We start from the raw sequence: 19780 nt of genomic DNA on the forward strand, positions 1-19780 counted from the left end.
TTTGGATTTCCCTGATGGCTAATGGTGATGAACATTTTTTCATGTGTCTGTTAGCCATTTGTATGTCTTCCTCAGAGAAGTGTCTTTTCATATCTTCTGCCCACTTTTTGACTTGATAATTTGTTTTTTGGGTGTTGAGCCTCAAACAACCTCTTTAATTGCAGTAGCCCAGCTAGCTCCAGAGTTTGAAATTCAGAGGCAAGTGCCTGTTTGTTTTTTGTTCTCCGAGGCTCGAGGCATGTCTGTATCATTGTGGTCTTAGCGGGGAGACCCAGCCCGCATTCCACAGATTGGGAAATGACAATGTGATTGATTTGGGATCTGTCCACAAAGTAATCATTTCAACAAGAAAATACATTGTCTACGTATTTACAAGGGTTAGAGCCCAAAGTTGTGTAGGAAGGGAATAATACATCAAAGCCTCGGCTGAAGACAACTGTAAAGTGTTCGTGTGGACGGCCCAAGGTACTGCCAGAATGCTTCCTCCCATATGATGTACATGTTAACAACCTGATGATATGATGATAGAAAGACACATAAAACAGCTATTTTTCCTGGCACGGAGCCCTGCTGTAAACCTGGAGATATTTAAATACCCCATTGCAGCCACGGTCCTGGCTACATGTAAGGATTAAAGGAAGCCTTTGGAGTGCAGAATAGGTTTCTTCTGCAAGCATCACCCCGCCTGCCAAGTTTTGGGGGTGGTGCATGGTGCATCCACCCCATGCAATCTTAAGATGGGAACCACGAAACTTGGGAGATACAATAAAATAGCAGGGCTCTGTTTCGTTGGCATGTAGGACGTTTGTACGAAGACGAATGCCAATGGGGAAGGCCAGAGACTCATGTGGCATGTCGAGACAAATTAATCTTTAAAAGTATACATATATTTCCCAAGATTTCTAAAGGACTGAGAATCAGCGTTCTGAGTCTCCATTATTCTTCCATTACATGCTGCAAACTCTCTGAGGTAGTCTGCTTCTGTATTAGGCTATAATACGGTTCCTGAGCCCTTGGTAAATGTTGCCACTTCCTCTTGCCCCGCTTGCTTTCTCATCTAAAATGTAACAGCTGACTGGGATCTGGTTTATGTCTTACTTGCTCCTGTGACTACTTTCTCCTCTTTAGTGTTCTACTGAACAGATGCCATGAGAAACAAACAAGGGGACCTCAGGGCTTCTTCCCTTTGGGTTCAGAATCTCCGGAATAGGAAGAACTGACAAATGAATGACTGAGTAGACGATCGCTTTTAACCTGTCTATAAATACATGTTTATGTCTCTTGGTAATGGATTGCCCTTGTGAGCAAGTCATCATTTAAAGTTTAATTCTAATCTCCACACCAGAGATGGAGATACGGAATTGCTTGGGCTTTTCTCTCAAGCTCCCTCTTTTTCAAGATAAAGCAAATTAATTCATGTGTACTTTTCAACTGAAGGAATGATTAAGACCCAGCTGTGTCTGTGAAATTTTAAGTTGTGGTGCAACACTCGGGACTTGTTAATGCTTTTTTTGGCATGAAGAAGAGAGACATAACTATCTAATATTAAGTGTTCTAAAAAGCATAAGTTTGTTTGCCAAATTAACTTTCAAAGACACCTAAGTTACTAAGTTTGACTTTTCTACACACAAATCTTAAATGATTGATGGACTACTGTAAAATAGCTTTGTTCAACAAAGATCATCTTTGGCAGGCTACTTCAAAGGCTTTACCACTCTAGAAAGATGAAAAGATATCCTCATTTTACATTATTTCCCTTACAGATCAACACTTATTTGAAATATGCCTGAGAATTATGTGATATTTACTGTATTATGAGCCTGACTTCACTGTATTCAGCAGCCTCACATAGGATTGCTTCTACTTCTAAGATTTAGGAGCATTTCCTACACATAAAGAGCATCTTGAAGAACATACAGCTGGGCAGAATAGTGTATCTGGCATTACTGTTCCACCAAGGTAGTATGTGACACTAAAATATACAGATAGAGAATTTTTTTAATCAACAATACCATTTCAGGGGCGCTTGGGTGGCTCAGTCGTTAAGCGTCTGCCTTCGGCTCAGGTCATGATCTCAGGGTCCTGGGATTGAGTCCCGCATCGGGCTCCCTGCTCAGCGGGGAGCCTGTGTCTCCCTTTGCCCCCCCCCCCCCACTCCTGCATTCACGCTAATAAATAAATAAAGTCTTTATAAAAAATACCATTTCAGGATGTGGTTTCAGATTCTCCCTATAGTATTCTTCAGTATCTAAAAGGACCCATTTCTTTCTTTTTAAACATAGATTGTGTGATTTTATGTCTAAGGTCATTCTAGAATTCCATCTCTTTGAAATTATGTAAACCAAGGGTGAACATTTCAACTACGGGGTCAGGCAGGTAACAGAAATTAGCAAAGAGGGCACATTATGGGGGGGGGGTGCGCGCGTGTGCATGTGTGTTGGGGGGGGTTGGCGCCTGAAGGGAACAGTCATTTAGGTCAATATGTCAGATATTCTGATTTTTATTAGAAACTTTTTTTTTTTTCCAATATTGGCAACCACTTCAAATTTTTGAAAGATCCGGAGCTAGACAAACAAAACACGTCTGAGGGATGGCATGCTGCCGTAAACCTGCTGAGAAGAAAAGTATTTACATTAAAAAGAAAAAAAAATGCTTTCTCAGTCCGTCCACACTTTTTGGAATGCTGTTTCACAACTGTGAAATAGCCACTTATGATGGCCTTAAAATGGCTAGGACAGAGGAACTAATAAAGCTCTGGGGTCATGTGTTCGGGAGCAGCTTTGCAAAAGGGCTCAGATGCACCGGGAAGCAGGGTGCAGTGGGTAATGGATACAGGTTTCTTATGTAAAACACAATAATCCGTGAATTCACAACGGAAAAGATATGAAGCAGAGACCCCTTTTCTCTTAAATTTATCTTCAAGGCCATTTCATTTTATGGAAGTGAATAAAGCTGACTTGCAAAAAAAAAAAAAAAAATCCTTCTTTGCTCTTTGGCAGGGTGAAGTAGAGAAATAAAGTCTCCCCGCTGAACTACTATGAGGTCAGAAGCCTTGCTGCTATATTTCACACTGCTACACTTTGCTGGGGCTGGTTTCCCAGAAGATTCTGAGCCGATCAGTATTTCGCATGGCAACTGTAAGTATCCACAATCACGTTGTCATTCTCTCCCTCTGTGGGCATCTCAGGCTGCATCAACCAGCTAAACACCCAACATTTTCTAAAATTTAATAAAATAGACCTGTTAGTAGACGACAGAGGGATCTCGTCAAATTGGGGAGATGGCTGTTCTGTAACTCCGTTAAATACTGTTGTGGCAACACGTGTGTGTGAACATGCATGTGAGGATCTGAAATGTTCCTCAAGTACCTCTGATGAAGTCTCAGGCAACTAAAAGGCCATCCTCAATCATGCCCAAAAACCAGCCATGGGAGAACATCTCTACCATCTGGATATCGCCCGGAGTGCACATTCTCACGTGTGGTTAACGCATGGGCATTGTTACACAATGAGAATGGGAAAGAAGATGACTGTTTTGGAGTACTTAGGGACAAAAATTAACTTTTCTTTTAGACTTAGAAGTAAAAAGTCTGCTGGACTCTGAATTCACAGAGGACCTATTTTAACTATTTATAACTGTCTTTTGGCCTCCGCTTCATTGTCAAAAGGGTAGAAAGCCACGTGATTAAGAGTTCAGTTGACTACTCAAGAGGGAAAGTCCTACCTGTGTGCGGGATCAAACAGCCCATGTACCACTTCTTTTCCTTCCCTCCGAAAGACAAAATGTTTTATCACAGTAAAGGTGAAAGGGAGCCCTTTCACCCAAATATCTATTTTCCCAGTAGCCATCCCAAAACAAACTGAATAAACCCTAAGGAAAGTATTTAGCATCTATAGGGGATACTAAGGAGATCCATCAATGTGTGGCTTTCTGCTGGACAGTCCCTGAAAAGGGAAATAATTTCACATGAAGGTGAGCTGGGAAGACTTGGCACAGCAGACAGTGAGCGAACAAAATCAGGGCAGGCTCAAGGACCCAAGAACTGTGTAGTTCAAAATCACTAAAGTGGTGGTCCACCTGACTCAAGGTAACAAATCTTAATACACATTGATTAATCCCCATTTGGGACGGGTATTCTATCTCTGATGCTCTGTAAAGAAGAGTCCCCAGGCCAAGTATGTGCTGCTGAAAATGAAATGTCAATGGACACTCCAATCCTTGACAGTAGAGGGACAAGAATTGTCTTAGCAAGCTCCTTGATGAATGGGCAAATGAAATCTCAGAGCGTGCAGGGGAAAGCACAAGATAATCCCATACCAAGCTTGACTGTGAGTCAAATATACCAAGGCTCCCTGATACCCACTGTGAGTAATGCTCAGATACTACAGGGGATTCAAGTGTAGGGGTCTGAGCAGGAATCTGTGAATGGGTTTCAAGTCATTATTTACAACTCACCCCACCCCCCAAAAAAACATTTTTAAATATGACTCATCCTTCTTTCCTTCTGAGTTTCTTTGGAGGACTGCCAGTGCTCTGGAGAGTGTAGGTTTAAAGGCAGAGAGATTTTTGAAATGTAGGTATTTCTAAAGGTCAGATATTATTACAAATTGCCCGCTCTCAGCTAGAGAGAACTGTAGGAAAGCAGAAATATGTTCATTGACTCTCCAAGTCAGGGAAAATTCCAGATCACCCGACTGGCTACACTCCGTTTGACCCTGTCCTGTCAAAGCCCCAGCTTCTGTGAGATTAGCCAATTGCTTAACTCAAGAGTGAACTTCCCACAGTTCCTAGAATGCCAACCAACCTAGCAGGGCTGCCTTCAATAGGAGATTATTCCAACTGGACGCCTGTGGAGACTGTATTTTTCTTCTGGCTCCTGGACGAGGGTTCTCGCCTCCAGACCACATTGCCTTTGTGGTGACTGATGGGAAAGCTGCTTTGAAATAGTTTTGTCCGGAGACAAGATCTTTGGCAGGCTGCCCCCCAGGCTTAGAGCTCTAAAGAAGATGAAAAGAAAACTGGAAGAAAAGAGCACCTTCATGTAAAGGGTTCACTTGCAAGTTTAATCCCCCTCCCCTGCAAAAAGAGGGACAAGTCAGAAATTGTGACACGGAGAAAGAGAGGTCCAGGCTGATTATCATCTGGAAATGAGACTGTAACGTGATTGTCCTCACAGAGCACCCATCTGTCACAGGCCTTCCTAAAATCACAGACTCCTTGGAAATGGAGAGTGGTGGCATGGACTGACTTAAGAACGGTTTTCTTTTTGGGACCAGCCCCCTTCCTCTCCCTGCCTTGTTGATTCTTGGCTTGATTTCCTCTCCCTCTCTTGCCCCATCTCTCTTTTCACAGATACAAAACAATATCCGGTGTTTGTGGGCCACAAGCCAGGACGGAACACCACGCAGAGGCACAGACTGGACATCCAGATGATGATGATCATGAACAGAACCCTCTACATTGCTGCTAGGTGAGGGGCCTTTTGCTCACGTCTACCCTCAGAGGTGGGGGTTCCACGGTGATCTTAACCTGGGTCTCGACTGACTAATCACTGCACACTGGGAAGAAGAAACAGAAATTATGTCTGTGATACTTGCATGGCTGTGAGCATAGATAAGGAACAGGTCAATAAGAACAGTGCTTCATTCTTCTAAAGCACTTAGGTGTTCTCAAACGACAAGCTATGCAACATAAACCAAAAACCGTGGGCCACATTACAGTATCCTGCGAGTACCCCACAACACGTCTCAGGGAGCAATGCCAAAGCCCTTTTCAATGATTTTACTTCACGAATACGTACATGGTACATACTAGTTGTATGTGCTAAGTTTTTTATAAATGTTCATCCATTCAGTCCTGGAAAAGAACCCTAGTTCAGTGAAGGAGCTATTACCTTCATGTCTTTAAGGAAGAAACCCAGGGTGAGAAAGGTGAAATGCCTGGACCAAAATGACAAAGGCAGGGTTTGAAGTGGGGTGGCCTTGCTCTAGAAGCTGGGCATTTAATCCCGGTCCTGGGCAGCCTACTGAGGAGGAGAGGTGGTCCTATCTGTCCTGGCAATAACTTTCTACTAGCTTGTGCCCATGAACAAAGCTAGTGTGGGTATTCCTTAGCAAGTGTTCCACTGAGGCCCTCAGTAGGTACCTCACTGGTAGAATATCAGGTCCTTCTTTTTTTTTTTTTTAAAGATCTTATTTAAAATTTTTTGATAGAGAGAGCACGAGCGGGGGCAGGAGCAAAGAGAGCAGACTCCCCGCTGAGCAGGGAGCCCAACGCTGGGCTCCATCCCACGGCCCTGGGATTATGACCTGAGCCGAGGGCAGATGCTTAACTGACTGAGCCACCCAGGTGCCCCTCATCAGCTTCTTTTTAAATATCATTTTTAGATCCCTAAATGTAGCAGGGCTAGAAGATTACATTTGTAGTCAATTATCTATAGGCTGGTCAAAACAAATGATTAAACACTGGATCTGTGAGAAATAGGTTGAGTCAAGAATCTTCTATGAATGATTCACTCTGCAATTGAGTCTCTAGGGAGAAAAACAGGATAACGGACCTCATACCTGATGATTTAGTGTGGGTGTGGACTGCAGGTCCAGGGTGGCCCCTGAGTTAGGAGCCAAGTGTTATGCAAACTTAAAAGAGACCATTATCCCAGCTCGTTAAAACCCAGACAGCGTTATCCTAACCCTACCCCCCCCCCCAATAAAGGAGAAATATAAGGGAAAAAAGGAGAGAAACACATTCATGGTTTTTGTTTTTTTGTTTGTTTTTTTTTTAAAGATTTTATTTGACAGAGAGAGAGAGACAGTCAGAGAGGGAACACAAGCAGGGGGAGTGGGAGAGTGAGAAGTAGGCTTCCTGCAGAGTAGGGAGCCTGATGTGGGGCTCGATCCCAGGACCCTGGGATCATGACCTGAGCTGAAGGCAGACGCCCAACGACTGAGCCACCCAGGTGCCCCCACATTCATGGTTTTAAAACTCTACAACAGACTTGCCTTTTGTTAAAGGTCAAATTTGTAAGACCCCCGCACTGACCTGTTGGTTTCCACTCTACACACAGCCACTTGCCTTCAGTACCCACCCTTGGGAAAATTCCCGAAGGAGTTTCCTGGCTACCATGTTTAGGGTCTCCCCTCTCCCTTCAATTTCCCAACACTGCCCAGAGAGATCCAGGTTCCTGAGCAGCAAGTGACACGATGTAAAGCCCAATCCTTCCCCCAAGCTCAAACCACGGCAACACAATTCAGTTTTGCTCACTGGAGCTGGGGCGAGAAGAAGTCCTCGGATTAAGTCAGTTTGTGTTCAAATAACTGAATTCAGTTAAGTACAGCTTATGAATCCTGGGATATACACATGGGCAGGTGGGAATAACCGTCCACTCCGGCCTTAGGTTTAGCATAAAGCACGGTTTCTGTTTGCCGGGCAATGTTATCTCCTGGATATTGAAAAAGATTGCAATGGTCCAAAAGATTTCATTCACAGATTTCTATTTTTAAAATAGGCTTCCCGGTTCTTCCAGACAATTGGTGTTAGCCATCAGAAACCAAGTCCCATCCAGAACCCAGAGACTGAGTGAGCCTTGATGGCAGGAACCCCTTTCAATTCTGCTTTATTACTATCCATTTTGAAAATTCTTTTTTTGTTTGTTTGTTTAATCTCTAAACTGCTAATTAACATAAACAGGCCATGCCAGAAAGGGGCAATCCCAGAGCTTTCTGAGGAATTGCCAGTGCATATTAATCAGCTGTTAATTTACAATTCATATATTCAGCTCCTACTTAAAGTTTTCAGGGGAGGGAGGGCAAGGAAAAACCTAGAGTCATCTCAAACCTGATACCAAAGTAATAGGCAATGCTGTCCCAATAATGAGCCTGACCCACAGCGCCACCAATAAAGGCAAACAAGTAATAAACGAATGCAATAAAACTGCCTTGAAATTAAAGGGCAGGGTGATTCTGGCTCCCTACGGAGGTTCCAAGAACTTCCCACTTCAGCAATTTACAAAACCAGGCTCCCCATTCTCCCCCCTCACCACACACACACACACACCATCCACCCCCGAAGCTCAAACACTCAGAGTTGCAAGGAAATTCTGTAAGTGAACCGCCTTGCCCCCAACCTTTATTTTCACATGAGAAAGCCTGTTTTTATTTCTGTTTTTCTCTGTTGTACTTTGCCTAAAACAGTAGCAGATTTCCAAAGAAGGTAGGAGGAGGGAGAATTAAAGTGAATCCTGACAGCAGATCATTCCTTTTTTCTTCCCCACTCCCTCCACTTTCTCTTAAGTAATGAGGGGGCCTGAAAGTCTACATGGGAGCCTTGAGGTCCTGGTTTAAAGCTGTGGGTAATTTTCCAGCCCCAGGACTTCCTGCGTTTTAGAAAAAGTCAATGTTATTTCAAGGGAAAATGAGCTGTTTTGCTTTCCCTCGCTAGCCCCCCATCTCCCCAGTTGAGTGAGTTCCCTTTTCTTTCTTCTGAATTCCAGACAAAAACGCCCTTGTGCTCAGCTCACACAGAAGGGGATGTTTAAATATAGCCCCACACCTGAGCTGCTGATTCTGTTTCTTCCCTTCCAGGGGGAGATTGGCAGCAGATCGTAAAGGCAACCAAATTCTCAGCAAAACAGGAAGGTGAACAGAAGCAAGAAATGTAAACTTTAGCTCAAGTACATTTTAGACCTTAATTGACCATCACTGTGTGAAGAAAACAGTGCTTTCTGGGAATAATTTCACTGTTATCGTCTTCCATCTTGTCAACCACATCACCAAAGTGAAGGCTGGAAATAAGTTTTGTACAGAGAGAAACAGCCAGAGATGAGCTTTTTGTTAGCCCCCATGATGAACGAATGTGGTTTGTTGCATACCAAGTGTTTGGAACATGGATTTGAAGATACTGAAAGGGCATGGGGAAACCCACCTGTGTTCTGGTTTTTGGGTCAATTTAACTTTCAAAGTCCTCTCTCCTGAGCTATGTACATACAAGCATTCTAGTGCTGGTATGAGTGGGACAACAGCAAAGTTCTCATAAAAGGTGCCCCTTTCAGCAAGATGCCATGATTTGTCAGAAGTAGCAGAGTGTGATCGAGAGGCATCTCTTGCAGGCTGAACTGTTCCCTTGTTCTTGCATGCGGACGTTTCTTTTCTAATAATGTAGATATGGATTTATCTGCCTTGAATGAGATACACACTCATTCAGGAGAAAATTAACTGTCTTGACTCCTGTGTTTGACACTGTATCAATTTCTCATTGTTTACAGGGACCATATTTATACTGTTGATATGGACACCTCACACACAGAAGAAATTTATTGTAGCAAAGTAAGTAGTTTTAAAACCATCTTTCTAAAATGAAGGGCTTTAGGATAGTTCTTGAAGGGAAAACGTATTTCACATGCACTAAATGAGATGACATGGCTAATAACTGGGAATGATTTCGAACATTTTTTTGCAATCCTACAAATTTGGGGCAAATCCCTGTTTGGAAACAGCTATCTACTTCATAGTTTATTCACCAAATATGTGTGCCTGTGTACTTTGGAGTTTTAGGTCATCTCCAAATTCCTTTAATAAAATACTACCATGTTTGTCCAGGAAAATATCAGTTTTCATATGTAAAATTCTGCCCCACAAATGTTTCAATGTTACATTTCCATGTCTTGCAGTATTAAGTTTGATTTGCCTGTTGTGGCTCAGCAACCTGATCATTAACCACTTCAGACAGACATAAAATATAACCTAAGTTTCCCCTCTAACTCCACATGGAGGTATTTTAGTTAATAAAATCTGCCACAGAAGTAGACGATCCCTTCAGTCTATGAATTTACGTGGAGTGGAACCTGAATTAAATCTTTGTCTACTCAAAGTGAATGTCCCCTTTATGTTTAAGTAAATGACTTCCATATCTTAAGGGAAAAAAGCATGCTTTATGAAAAGTGATTTATCAACTGAAAGGAAAGGGCAAGGACGTGTAGTTTATCAAAATGAGTGTCATTTAGCAAGTTGATTTGGATATTTTATGAGAAATCTCCACGCTGTTGTTTGTTCTTCTTTCCTTTTCTCCATCTTTACCTCAAGGAGAAGAAGATCATGCTGTAGTTTAATGAATAGATAGGAGTTCAAAATTAAATGAACGGTTCCCATCTCTGATCTTTTGTTGTGATGGTGAATTAATCATGGAGAAAGGGTGCGGAAAGCTTTCAATAAATATATGTTCAGCCTCCGTCTCCCCAAGGGAACTCTTACTTCTAAAATCAAATGCAACCACCTCTGGGCTCTAATTGATTTCTTTCTTGATCCCTGCAGAAACTGACATGGAAATCGAGACAGGCTGATGTAGACACATGCAGAATGAAGGGAAAACATAAGGTAGGCAATTTTCATTTCTCCTGCAGCTGCCACTTTGGGTTAAGTTTTTGACTGTTACCTCCAGCTGTAGACCATGATGTGGAATGGATCGTGCTAGTCCCTTTTCCCCCAGTAATTGCTTTTTCCATCAGCTTATTGAAGGCTTTAATTTGCAAAAACAGTTTGCTTTTAATGTGATGAAATATTACGACAGCTGCTAGGACTGCATCATGAACTACTGAGGGACACTGGGGATTATGGACACCAAGTTGGCTGCCCCAACTCTTCCGAGCACACTCTTCGGTAGCCCCACACACAGACCAGAGTCCTCGGGGAGGCTGAAGAAGAGCTCAGAACAAAGCTGCTGCAGACAGACAGGGGTCTGTGCCTTTAGTCCCAGAACAACATAAAAACACACTTCAGCCAGGAGCCTTGCCCATCAAGGGACCTTGGGACATCTGGCATTAAAATTAATATGATGGGAGGTTGGCACTTCCACACTCGTTCTCTCTGTGCTGTGCTTTTAGTTTCTGTTAAAAAAAAAAAAAAAGCCATTGTCGTCAACGTCATCTTTTGGTAAACATCAGAAGGAGCTCGACTTCTTAAGCGGGGGAACTCTGCAGCCACCTTCCTTTTTAACCTTGCTGTCAGCAGATGGTGGTAGATGGTGAAGGATGGGTTTCTGTATTGGACGGACTGGATACAAAAGAGTTTGCATTATTTTTCAGGATGAGTGTCACAACTTTATTAAAGTCCTTCTAAAGAAAAATGATGATACTCTGTTTGTCTGTGGAACTAACGCCTTCAACCCTTCCTGCAGAAACTATAAGGTAAATGCAGTTTTGTCAGTTGGGGACCACGTGGGCTGGAGGTATTCTGTGATTTACTGTGATTGTACCTGCAGCAGCCTAAGAGGGGTAATTCAACACCATCTGGGTTCCTCTCCCTCGTTGGACTTAATGTACTGCTCCACATGAGTGATCCTAAGCAGGCTCCTAAGCTTCCTGTTTGTGCAGGATTGACTGACACATCCTTAAGGAGCCTACCCAGCAAAGTTAGTTTCTCTAAGACCCTATTCTTCATTGTTCGGAACTCCAACAGACTTTTCCATGTGTATCGTGTGGATTTCCCCTCCCTCCCTTCCTCTTTCTCCCTCCCACCCCACCATCTCCTCTCAGCACACAAACACACTTAGGTTGTGAGTGATTCCTATTTTAAGAGGTATCTCAAAAGCGTGCCACTGGAAACTGTGGACTTTCTTCCAGGAGAGATTTCTAAGACCGCAGAAATTTAATTCCATTTAGCACTCAGCTTACCTGACGGTGGCCTTACCCACTGTGGCCTTCATGCAAGGGAACATTAACAAATCAAGTTAGTTCTGAGCAGCGGACAGGTGCTGTTGAAGCAGCAGGAGCAGAGGTGGCCACGAGCTAAGGTCTTGGCTTCACATCTGTCAGCTCCCCTTGCCCGTTCTTTCTGCCACAGCCCTTCTTTCCGCAAACACGTACTGCGTTTCTCACATGGCCAGGCACTGAGGCTGTAAGGCCGAAGAGGAGGCCTCCATCCTTAGGGAAGCCAGACAGGGAGAAGAGAAATATCATTCCATGGGCCGCTACCACGGCGACTCAATGCGGAGCATTATGGAAGCACAGCAGAAAGGCGCTAAGCTTAGCCAGAGGTGAGGAATCAGAGAAGGCTTCTAGAAGGAAGTAGATGACCCCTCTCTTCAGATGCTCCCCGCTGCTGTTCTCACATAGGGAACATGAATGCCCCCAGTCCAGGAGACACCCTCAAGCTCTGTGACTGTCCACGACCTGACCCAGTGCCTCCCAACAGGTGCTCCACTCATTTGTGTGGGGTACACAGTGGGTGAGAAGCCTAACCTTTGTTTTAAAGAAGTAGACGTTAGCCGAAGGAAGAGAGAAGGGTATGGTAGGCAGAGGGAACGGCATGAACAAAGGCACTGAGAAAGAAACAGTCTGTCGAGCTTGAGAAACTTCCTTTGGGTCTGAGTGCTGGACCCTGAAGTGATAATAACTGAGTAGAGGCTAGAGAGGTAGGGGGCGATGGGGATGGGGACAAAGCGAGGGGAACAGATTTGGGAAAAACCAGTAGGATTTAAGAACTGATAAGCAGGGGCGCCTGGGTGGCTCAGGCGGTTAAGCGACTGCCTTCGGCTCAGGTCATGATCCCAGGGTCCTGGGATCCAGCCCCGCGTCGGGCTCCCTGCTCTGCGGGGAGCCTGCTTCTCCCTCTCCCTCTGCTGCTCTATCTCTCTGAGGGGTAAATAAATAAAACCTTAAAAAAAAAAAAAAAAAGAACTGATAAGCAGCCCTGGATAAGGAGAGGGAGGGGTTGAGAATGACTGCAAGGCTCTCTTGGGAAAGGGGATGGATGGAGCTGCCAGCATCTGGGACGGGGAGTAAGAGCAGAAGAGCGCTGGGGCTCGTGGGGGCCGGCTGTCTTACCCTCATGCTCATCTTCTGACACTTAGAAGTGGGCCCCAACAGGGCCTGGATTAGGGTGAGGCAAGGGAGGCATGCGCCCCAGGCACAAAATGTTAAGGGGTGCACCAAAAACATTCAGTATCAAGGTAAGGTCAGTGATATTCTTAATTCAAAATCTAAATTAATGTAAAAAACACTATCCTAAAATAGCAAACTTTTTTTTTTAAGATTTTTTTTTTAATTTATTTGACAGAGAGAACACAAGCAGAGAGAGAGAGGGAGAAGTAGGCTCCCTGCTGAGCAAGGGGCCCGATGTGGGACTTGATCCCAGAACCCTGGGATCATGACCCGGGCCGAAGGCAGCCGCTTAACTGACTGAGCCACCCAGGCGTCCCAATAGCAAACTTCTTAATAATGACAGGATCTATTCGGTCTGTAGCAGGCAGTCGGGCCAAACATTTCCTCTCGCCAGTGACAGCGTACAGCTGACGTTTTGACTCTAATTCTCCCACTTAATATTCCATCCCTGTTTGTCATTGTTTAGGACTCATTAAGATTAATGCTTTTCACAATTCCCAACCAATTCCCTAGCTGGAAAGCTATCTTTTATGACAAACAACAGGTTTTCTTGGCACTGTGATACACAGGCTGGGGGTGGTCTAGCTCATTCTTCCCACACGTGTTCCATTCCCCGGGACGCCTCACCTGTGTGGTGAGACTGTCACCTCTCGCTTGTTCCAGCCACACCTGCAGAGACCCGTTCGGGAGCCTGGGCCTCTCAGAAACCACACACGGGATGCTCTTCCCGCACAGTCCTGTATGTCTGCCTGGGCAGTGCTCAGAGAAGTGGGTTTCCAGACTCCGGGCAGAGCAGGACTTTGTGGATGATGCGAGACAAGAATGTAATTGGCTGCAGGAAGAATGGACAGTCTCTCTTAAGGGCTTTTTATGAACAGATCAGGACTATAGGTTCAAAGCAAAAACAATGACCAGTCTTCCCCCACTGCCCCCCCCAAAAAAAACCCAAGTCTCTTAGTGCAGAAGCATCAAGTTGATTATACTAACTTGAAGCAGGAGGGTGACACATTTTTGGTCTCTACCTCTGCACCATGCCCCAATTTACACAGTTTTAAAACAGAAGCAAGCTGAATGTAATAGAAAGATTAGAGCCCCAAATAAGATTACCTGGGGAAGAATTCCATAGGCCACCCACTATAAATCTAAAACTACACTCCATGTCTTTTCCCTCCTGCTCTCTCTAAACCTCTTGAACTTGTGCAAAAAGTCAGGCTGGTTCTTAGTATAATTACCTGTACTCTCTGGTGATTTAATTTCCAGGGGCTGCTGTTAAGTCTGAGATTTGGAGACTACCACAAGGATTAGTTCTAACTTCATGGAAAGAGGATTTCACCATGGCATTGTTCTGTCTGTGGACCTTTCCAGAATCACAAACCGAAACATTAATACTTCACTGCTTCTTGCCTTTGACTTGCTATAGCTACGGTTCTTTTTTTTTTTTTTTTTAGAAGTAGGTACATTTAATAACATAAATCCCCCCTTGTATATTGTCTCCCCATTGCCAAGATTACAGCATGCACTGCTGGGGATAAAGGCATTTCCACTGCATCACTGTATACTAAGCATTATTTTTGGATACTTGCCAGACCCATAGACCACAAAGTCTGTGACAATTCAACACGATGCTCTTATTGGGATAAAATATATATTTAAAAAAAAAAAAAAACCTTTCATAAAAGTATGCTGAGGGCGCCTGGGTGGCTCAGTTGGTTGGGCGACTGCCTTCGGCTCAGGTCATGATCCTGGAGTCCCTGGATCGAGTCCCGCATCGGGCTCCCTGCTCGGCGGGGAGCCTGCTTCTCCCTCTAACCGCCCCCCCCATGTACTCTCTCTCTCTCTTTCTCGCTCTCTCAAATAAATAAATAAATCTTTAAAAAAAAAAAAAGTATGCTGAGGGGAGAAGAGTGCATTTAAAGGATGTCTCACCTGAACATCTTTCCCCTAAAAATACATGTTTTTAATACAAATGCTACTGGGATTCTCAACAAGTTTGAACAGATAGGATGGGCTTCAATAGGAGCTATCTCGAAGCAGTTACAGAAGTTCTGTCATATCCCTGAAACCGTTTCCTGGGGGTTGAGGGCAAAAAACACGACTGGACAACACTACCAGCCACTCAGTAAGCACCTCACTCCTCCTGCACAACGACTCCAAACAGCTTGATTTAAGGGCCCTGACTCCGTCCCTTTCAGTGGATCCTCCCTGGGCCCCAGTGCTGTCTCAGGCTTCTCTTCTTCCAGTTTCGTATCTATAGTCAAACCAGGCAACTACCAGTTACAAACAAGATACCCTCAAACCACAAAAAGAAGACTGAACCACAGAGGGTTATAAAAACATTAATGACGTGGAGGAGATAATTTTATGGACTCTGGTACTGAGCTGTAAACGCTAGGGAGATCCCATGGTGTAAGGAAAAAGACCACACGGTAGAAGGCAGAAACCACCGAATCACTGGTCAAGGTAGGCCAACCTCTGACTAACGTTAGGGGCTGGCCAAGAGAAGTGTCGTTCCTGCTCACATCACAGTTGAGTGCAGGTCAGTGACAGAGCGTCTGCTCCACTAGGTTATGCAGACGGCTTTATCCTGCTCCTACCTCTGCCGTCTCCTAGGATCTTGGGATTCTGGACTGGATCCTTTGTATCTAGCGGGCCGGAAGACAGAGAGAGCAAGAGTGGAGGACACTGTAGAGGCAAGACCTAGAGGTGGCACATACCCTTCCACCCCCATTCTGTGGGCCAGAGCTCCTTCCGTGATCACACCTAACTGCAGGGAAGGGTGGGAAATGTAGTTCAGTGTGAAGTGGAGGAAAGGGAAACAGACTTTGGTGAGGCTTTACCTCACTAGCAAGGCTTTAGCACACCCACAAATCCTGTGAAGCTAGGTGGGTAACTTGCAGGAGTAAGCTAAGCAGGGTATACGTATACTTTGTGGGTAAAGAGGCCTCGGTCCTGGAGACCATATGCTTGTTTGAAGAAAATAGCAGGGTGGTCATTATTTCGCTTACAGCTGGTTGCTGCCACTTGGGTAAAAAAAAGGCTTGAATTGACTTTTCCACTTGCTCAAAAATAAGAAATCAGGTTTCATTTACAATCTCCTTATTTTAAAATAGAGCTCAGTTTTTCTTTTTTCTTTTCATTCTCTCTCCCTCCCCTCCTTCTTTCTTTCCATACTAAGATGGCCAAACAAACCTCCCTGACAGGCCAGTTATAACCTCCAGCATGCAGGAACAAGGCACAGGGTGAGCACACATGTGGATGTCAAATGGCAGCCCCACTGCTGACCGCCTTTGACTTGTGTGAGCCCCTCACCTTCTGGACCTTTCCATCTGATCTACATGATTGGAGGCTGGGACAGGTTTCTGAAGTTGGTGCAAAAGGCCACCTGAGCTCTGCTTGCATCAGTGTTTCTGCACCTCTCCTGACACCACACTCTTCTGCCAGCTAGCCACAGGAAGAATTCCAGTGTCTTCTACTGGGATTTAACCCACAAAGGCAGGGCTCCTCAGGCAAAACAAAAACCAAAGCCTGAGATCATTCTCTACAGAGTTTATGACTCAACATTTAATTCAGAGGCAGTGGGGGAGGAAGAGAGGAAGTTTTCCCAGTGATTGCCTTAAAAATTCCTTTTCCAAAGAAAAGACACTTATTTCTAGGCTGTTCCAAAAAGATATGGGAATCTATTTACTATAACGGTTAAGAGTCAAGGAAACATGACTGAATCTCAGACTCTCCTAGCTGCAGAACCTCGGACAAGTGAGTTCATTTCTCCAAAGCTCAGTTTCCTCATCTGAAACCAAGAGACATATCTCAGAGGGTATTTGAGGATGCTTTGCACTATGCATATGAATTACTTAGCACGTTAAGTGCTTTATAAATATTAGTTGCTATGACTACTGTTGGTTGTTATTGTTCCTAATGAAGTCCCATTATTTCATTTAGATGGATACTCTGGAACCTTCTGGGGATGAATTTAGTGGAATGGCCAGATGCCCATACGATGCCAAACACGCCAACGTTGCACTGTTTGCAGGTAAACCACCTGATTTCTTCTCGTTGCATTTGCCCTCTCGCACCTGTTGCTGTGAATCTGCTCTGGAGGATTCCCCAAGTCACAGCTGTACTTTGATTCTCTGGTGAATACCATAATTAACAATGCCTTTTCCGTTTGAAATTCACATAGAAATTGTACTTCTGCTTCATACAAGGAGTCTCCACCACCCTTCCCCGGGCCTGTCTGCCTTAGAAAAGGGATGGCAGCTTTGCACTGAATGTGCAACACGTTGTTTAGGGCATGTTTGGGTTCACATAATCAAAGATCCTGCCTCGAACTACCAGTGTAGATTGATTACTCAAGGTAGGACTGACTTTGGGGCTGGGAGGATTCAATGGCTCAGTAGCGTCATCTGGGACACAGGGCCTTTTCACTTCTCTGCTCTCTTTCAATTCTTTGTCAGAGAGGGATGGGCGGCTCTCACAAACACGGAGTGGCCGCCAGCTCCAGTTAGGGCTACGTGTGTTCTTGTCCACATCTAGAAGGGGAAAGGGAGGAGACAAGGTAAAGCTGCAGGAAGATCTCCAAGCAGGGAGGCCACCTGCCCACAAGTTTCCAGCAGACACCTCAAATATCATTGACCTGATTAGGGTGCGTGCTTCTCTCTGATGGAAAGATAATAGGGGGATGGGGGATGCGGATCAGCTTAGGGTGATGCATACTCCTCATCCTCTCCCTTTCCTTTCCCTGCCAAGGATAGAAAGCAGCAGCAACTAAGCCATCATCTTCAGATTGGGATTCTCGTGTATATGAGTGTGTGAGTTTGTGAGTGTGTGTGTGCGTGCGCGCGTTTTAATTAGGAATTTATTTAGGAATTCATTGCCAGCTGTGTGGAGGTGGGTGTGGGGAGAAGTGTTGGTATAATAGTGATTGTTATAGCATGTAATAAAGCAGTTAGCTATAATTTCCATCACAACAGCTCAAAACTGGCACATCCCAGCTCAATGAGCAACTTTAGAGTTTTGATTATGAAACAAGCTTAGCTCCTTGAACCCCATCCTCGGTACCATGCATTTGTGAGCCTCAATCTACAGTCCCAGAGTGGAGATGGCTTGTGCCAAGAAGGGTTCCTCAGGCTCTCCCCCGACATTAGAGCGCGGTATCAGGGGGATGCTCAGCTTTGTAAAAAAAACAGTCATGTAAACCTGTCAGTCAGCATGAGCAGGAGCAAGGCCAGAGCAAAGAGTACCTCAGTGTGTAACTTACGCTACAGCACCTTCCTGACACTTGAACCTGCTGGTACCATGGAGGATGTGGGCCACCGTGGAAAAGTTAACTGTCAAATAAGGGGGGGGGGTGCGTCAGAGTAGTGGCTCAGGCCACCAACCTTCCAGAAACCTTCCAGGAGCTCCACCGAGCAAGGCCCGTGAGACAATACTCTGAATACCCCTCCTCCTCCCCCGACAGGTATACTTGGAGAGTTAGAAATCTCATAAAAGCTCAGCCCTTATTAATAGAAGATCCTTGTTGCAACTAAAATGGTTGTCATCTTAGCAAGAGTAGCAGAATAGTGCTCTGTCTTATAAGTAAAAGTTCTGGTGAGATACCCAATGTTGAATGCAAAACTAAAAGCATAATGGGAAGCAGATGGAAAATACACACACGCACACAGACACATGCTGCCCTCCCACTGCCCCCCACTACGTGGCATAACTGCATGACCTGGGGCTCTGACTGATTCTTTAAGAAAAGCTGTGATTTTTGTAGACATGTGTTTATCAATAGCTAGGTTTGCCATCTGTGGTTCCAATCTAACCAGTCAACATTTATTGATAGATGGCTGTTAATAATGCAGATGTCAAGACAGCTCTAACTTGAACCTCAGTAAATTTCAGTTATTTTTAGGCCAAAAGGAGACATCGAGAACTTTGCTTAGATCTGTTGGGATAAACTTTTCTAAAAAAACCACGATGCTTATCCCACCAGTGGAAGAGCTGAAATGGTTCTGTAGTGTATATAAGCCACTTGGACATAAAACTGATGAACGTATCCACTAAAAACGAACCAAGGAAGTACTTTTTTTATTTTGAATGTAATTATTGTTTCTGTTTCACATACTGCATAGATTTTACTATTCCAGAAGATCCTACTGGATTATTTGTACACAGGATGTTTATTAATCCAGGAAAAGAGCCAAAAGCATTAGGGATTAATCTTCAGCCTTCTTCATGCTCTTCTGCCTTAGATGGACCCTAAAGTGCATCTCCCAAAAGGCACGAATCTCAAACGAAGGCCAGGCTCAATGGGGTCACTTCCCCTTTTTTCCTTGCTCTGTGTCTCCAATGTCAGAATGTTTTCGGCTTAGGACTTTGAAATACTGAAGCAAGTATCTTTTCTTTTTTTTTTTAAAGATTTTATTTATTTATTTGAGAGAGAGAGACCCAGCAAGAGAGGGAACACAAGCAGGGGGAGTGGGAGAGGGAGAAGCAGGCTTCCCGCTGAGCAGGAGCCCGATGCGGGGCTCGATCCCAGGACCCTGGGATCATGACCTGAGCTGAAGGCAGACGCTTAACGACTGAGCCACCCAGGCGCCCCGCAAGTATCTTTTCTTGAAGCTCCACGGGCAGGGTTCAGTGGCTCTCATGACTGAAGTAAAGAGAAGCAGTGAGTCCCATGATCAAAGGAGCAACTTAGTCAACTTTTTGCTTCTGAAACCCCTTTCTCTGACTCCCCTCACCTGCCGGGGCTAAGGACTCCCATCACTTCTCACACTTACAATTTCTGGTGATACGATCAGCTTCTAGCTCTCCCTGGGCCCCCACCTAATCCAGTTTGCCACGGCATGGTGGCATTAGCAGTATCCGAGGGGCCTTGGCCTTGAGATTCCAGCCAAGGTCCATCTAATCAAGTGAAGCAAA

General features: G+C 44.6%; 1 protein-coding gene and 1 long non-coding RNA gene across 5 annotated transcripts in view; one reads left to right on the forward strand and one right to left on the reverse strand.

The window, feature by feature from the left end:
- Positions 1–19780, reverse strand: part of LOC115937121 (uncharacterized) — a 275150-nt gene that overhangs the window by 213456 nt on the left and 41914 nt on the right. The gene's annotated exons all lie outside the window — the stretch shown is intronic.
- Positions 1–19780, forward strand: part of SEMA6A (semaphorin 6A) — a 124961-nt gene that overhangs the window by 62623 nt on the left and 42558 nt on the right. For all 3 annotated transcript variants that reach the window (XM_081827213.1, XM_081827214.1, XM_081827215.1), the window contains exons 2-7: positions 3000–3137; positions 5353–5470; positions 9260–9320; positions 10305–10367; positions 11075–11176; positions 16811–16901. In XM_081827213.1, coding sequence (XP_081683339.1) covers positions 3038–3137; positions 5353–5470; positions 9260–9320; positions 10305–10367; positions 11075–11176; positions 16811–16901 — 535 coding nt within the window. In that variant the 5' untranslated portion in view covers positions 3000–3037. The remainder of the gene's footprint in view (positions 1–2999; positions 3138–5352; positions 5471–9259; positions 9321–10304; positions 10368–11074; positions 11177–16810; positions 16902–19780) is intronic.

Source organism: Leptonychotes weddellii, chromosome 7, assembly GCF_054177405.1.
Source record: "Leptonychotes weddellii isolate Sample4059 chromosome 7, ASM5417740v2, whole genome shotgun sequence".
In the NCBI taxonomy this organism is placed as follows: Eukaryota; Metazoa; Chordata; class Mammalia; order Carnivora; family Phocidae; genus Leptonychotes; species Leptonychotes weddellii.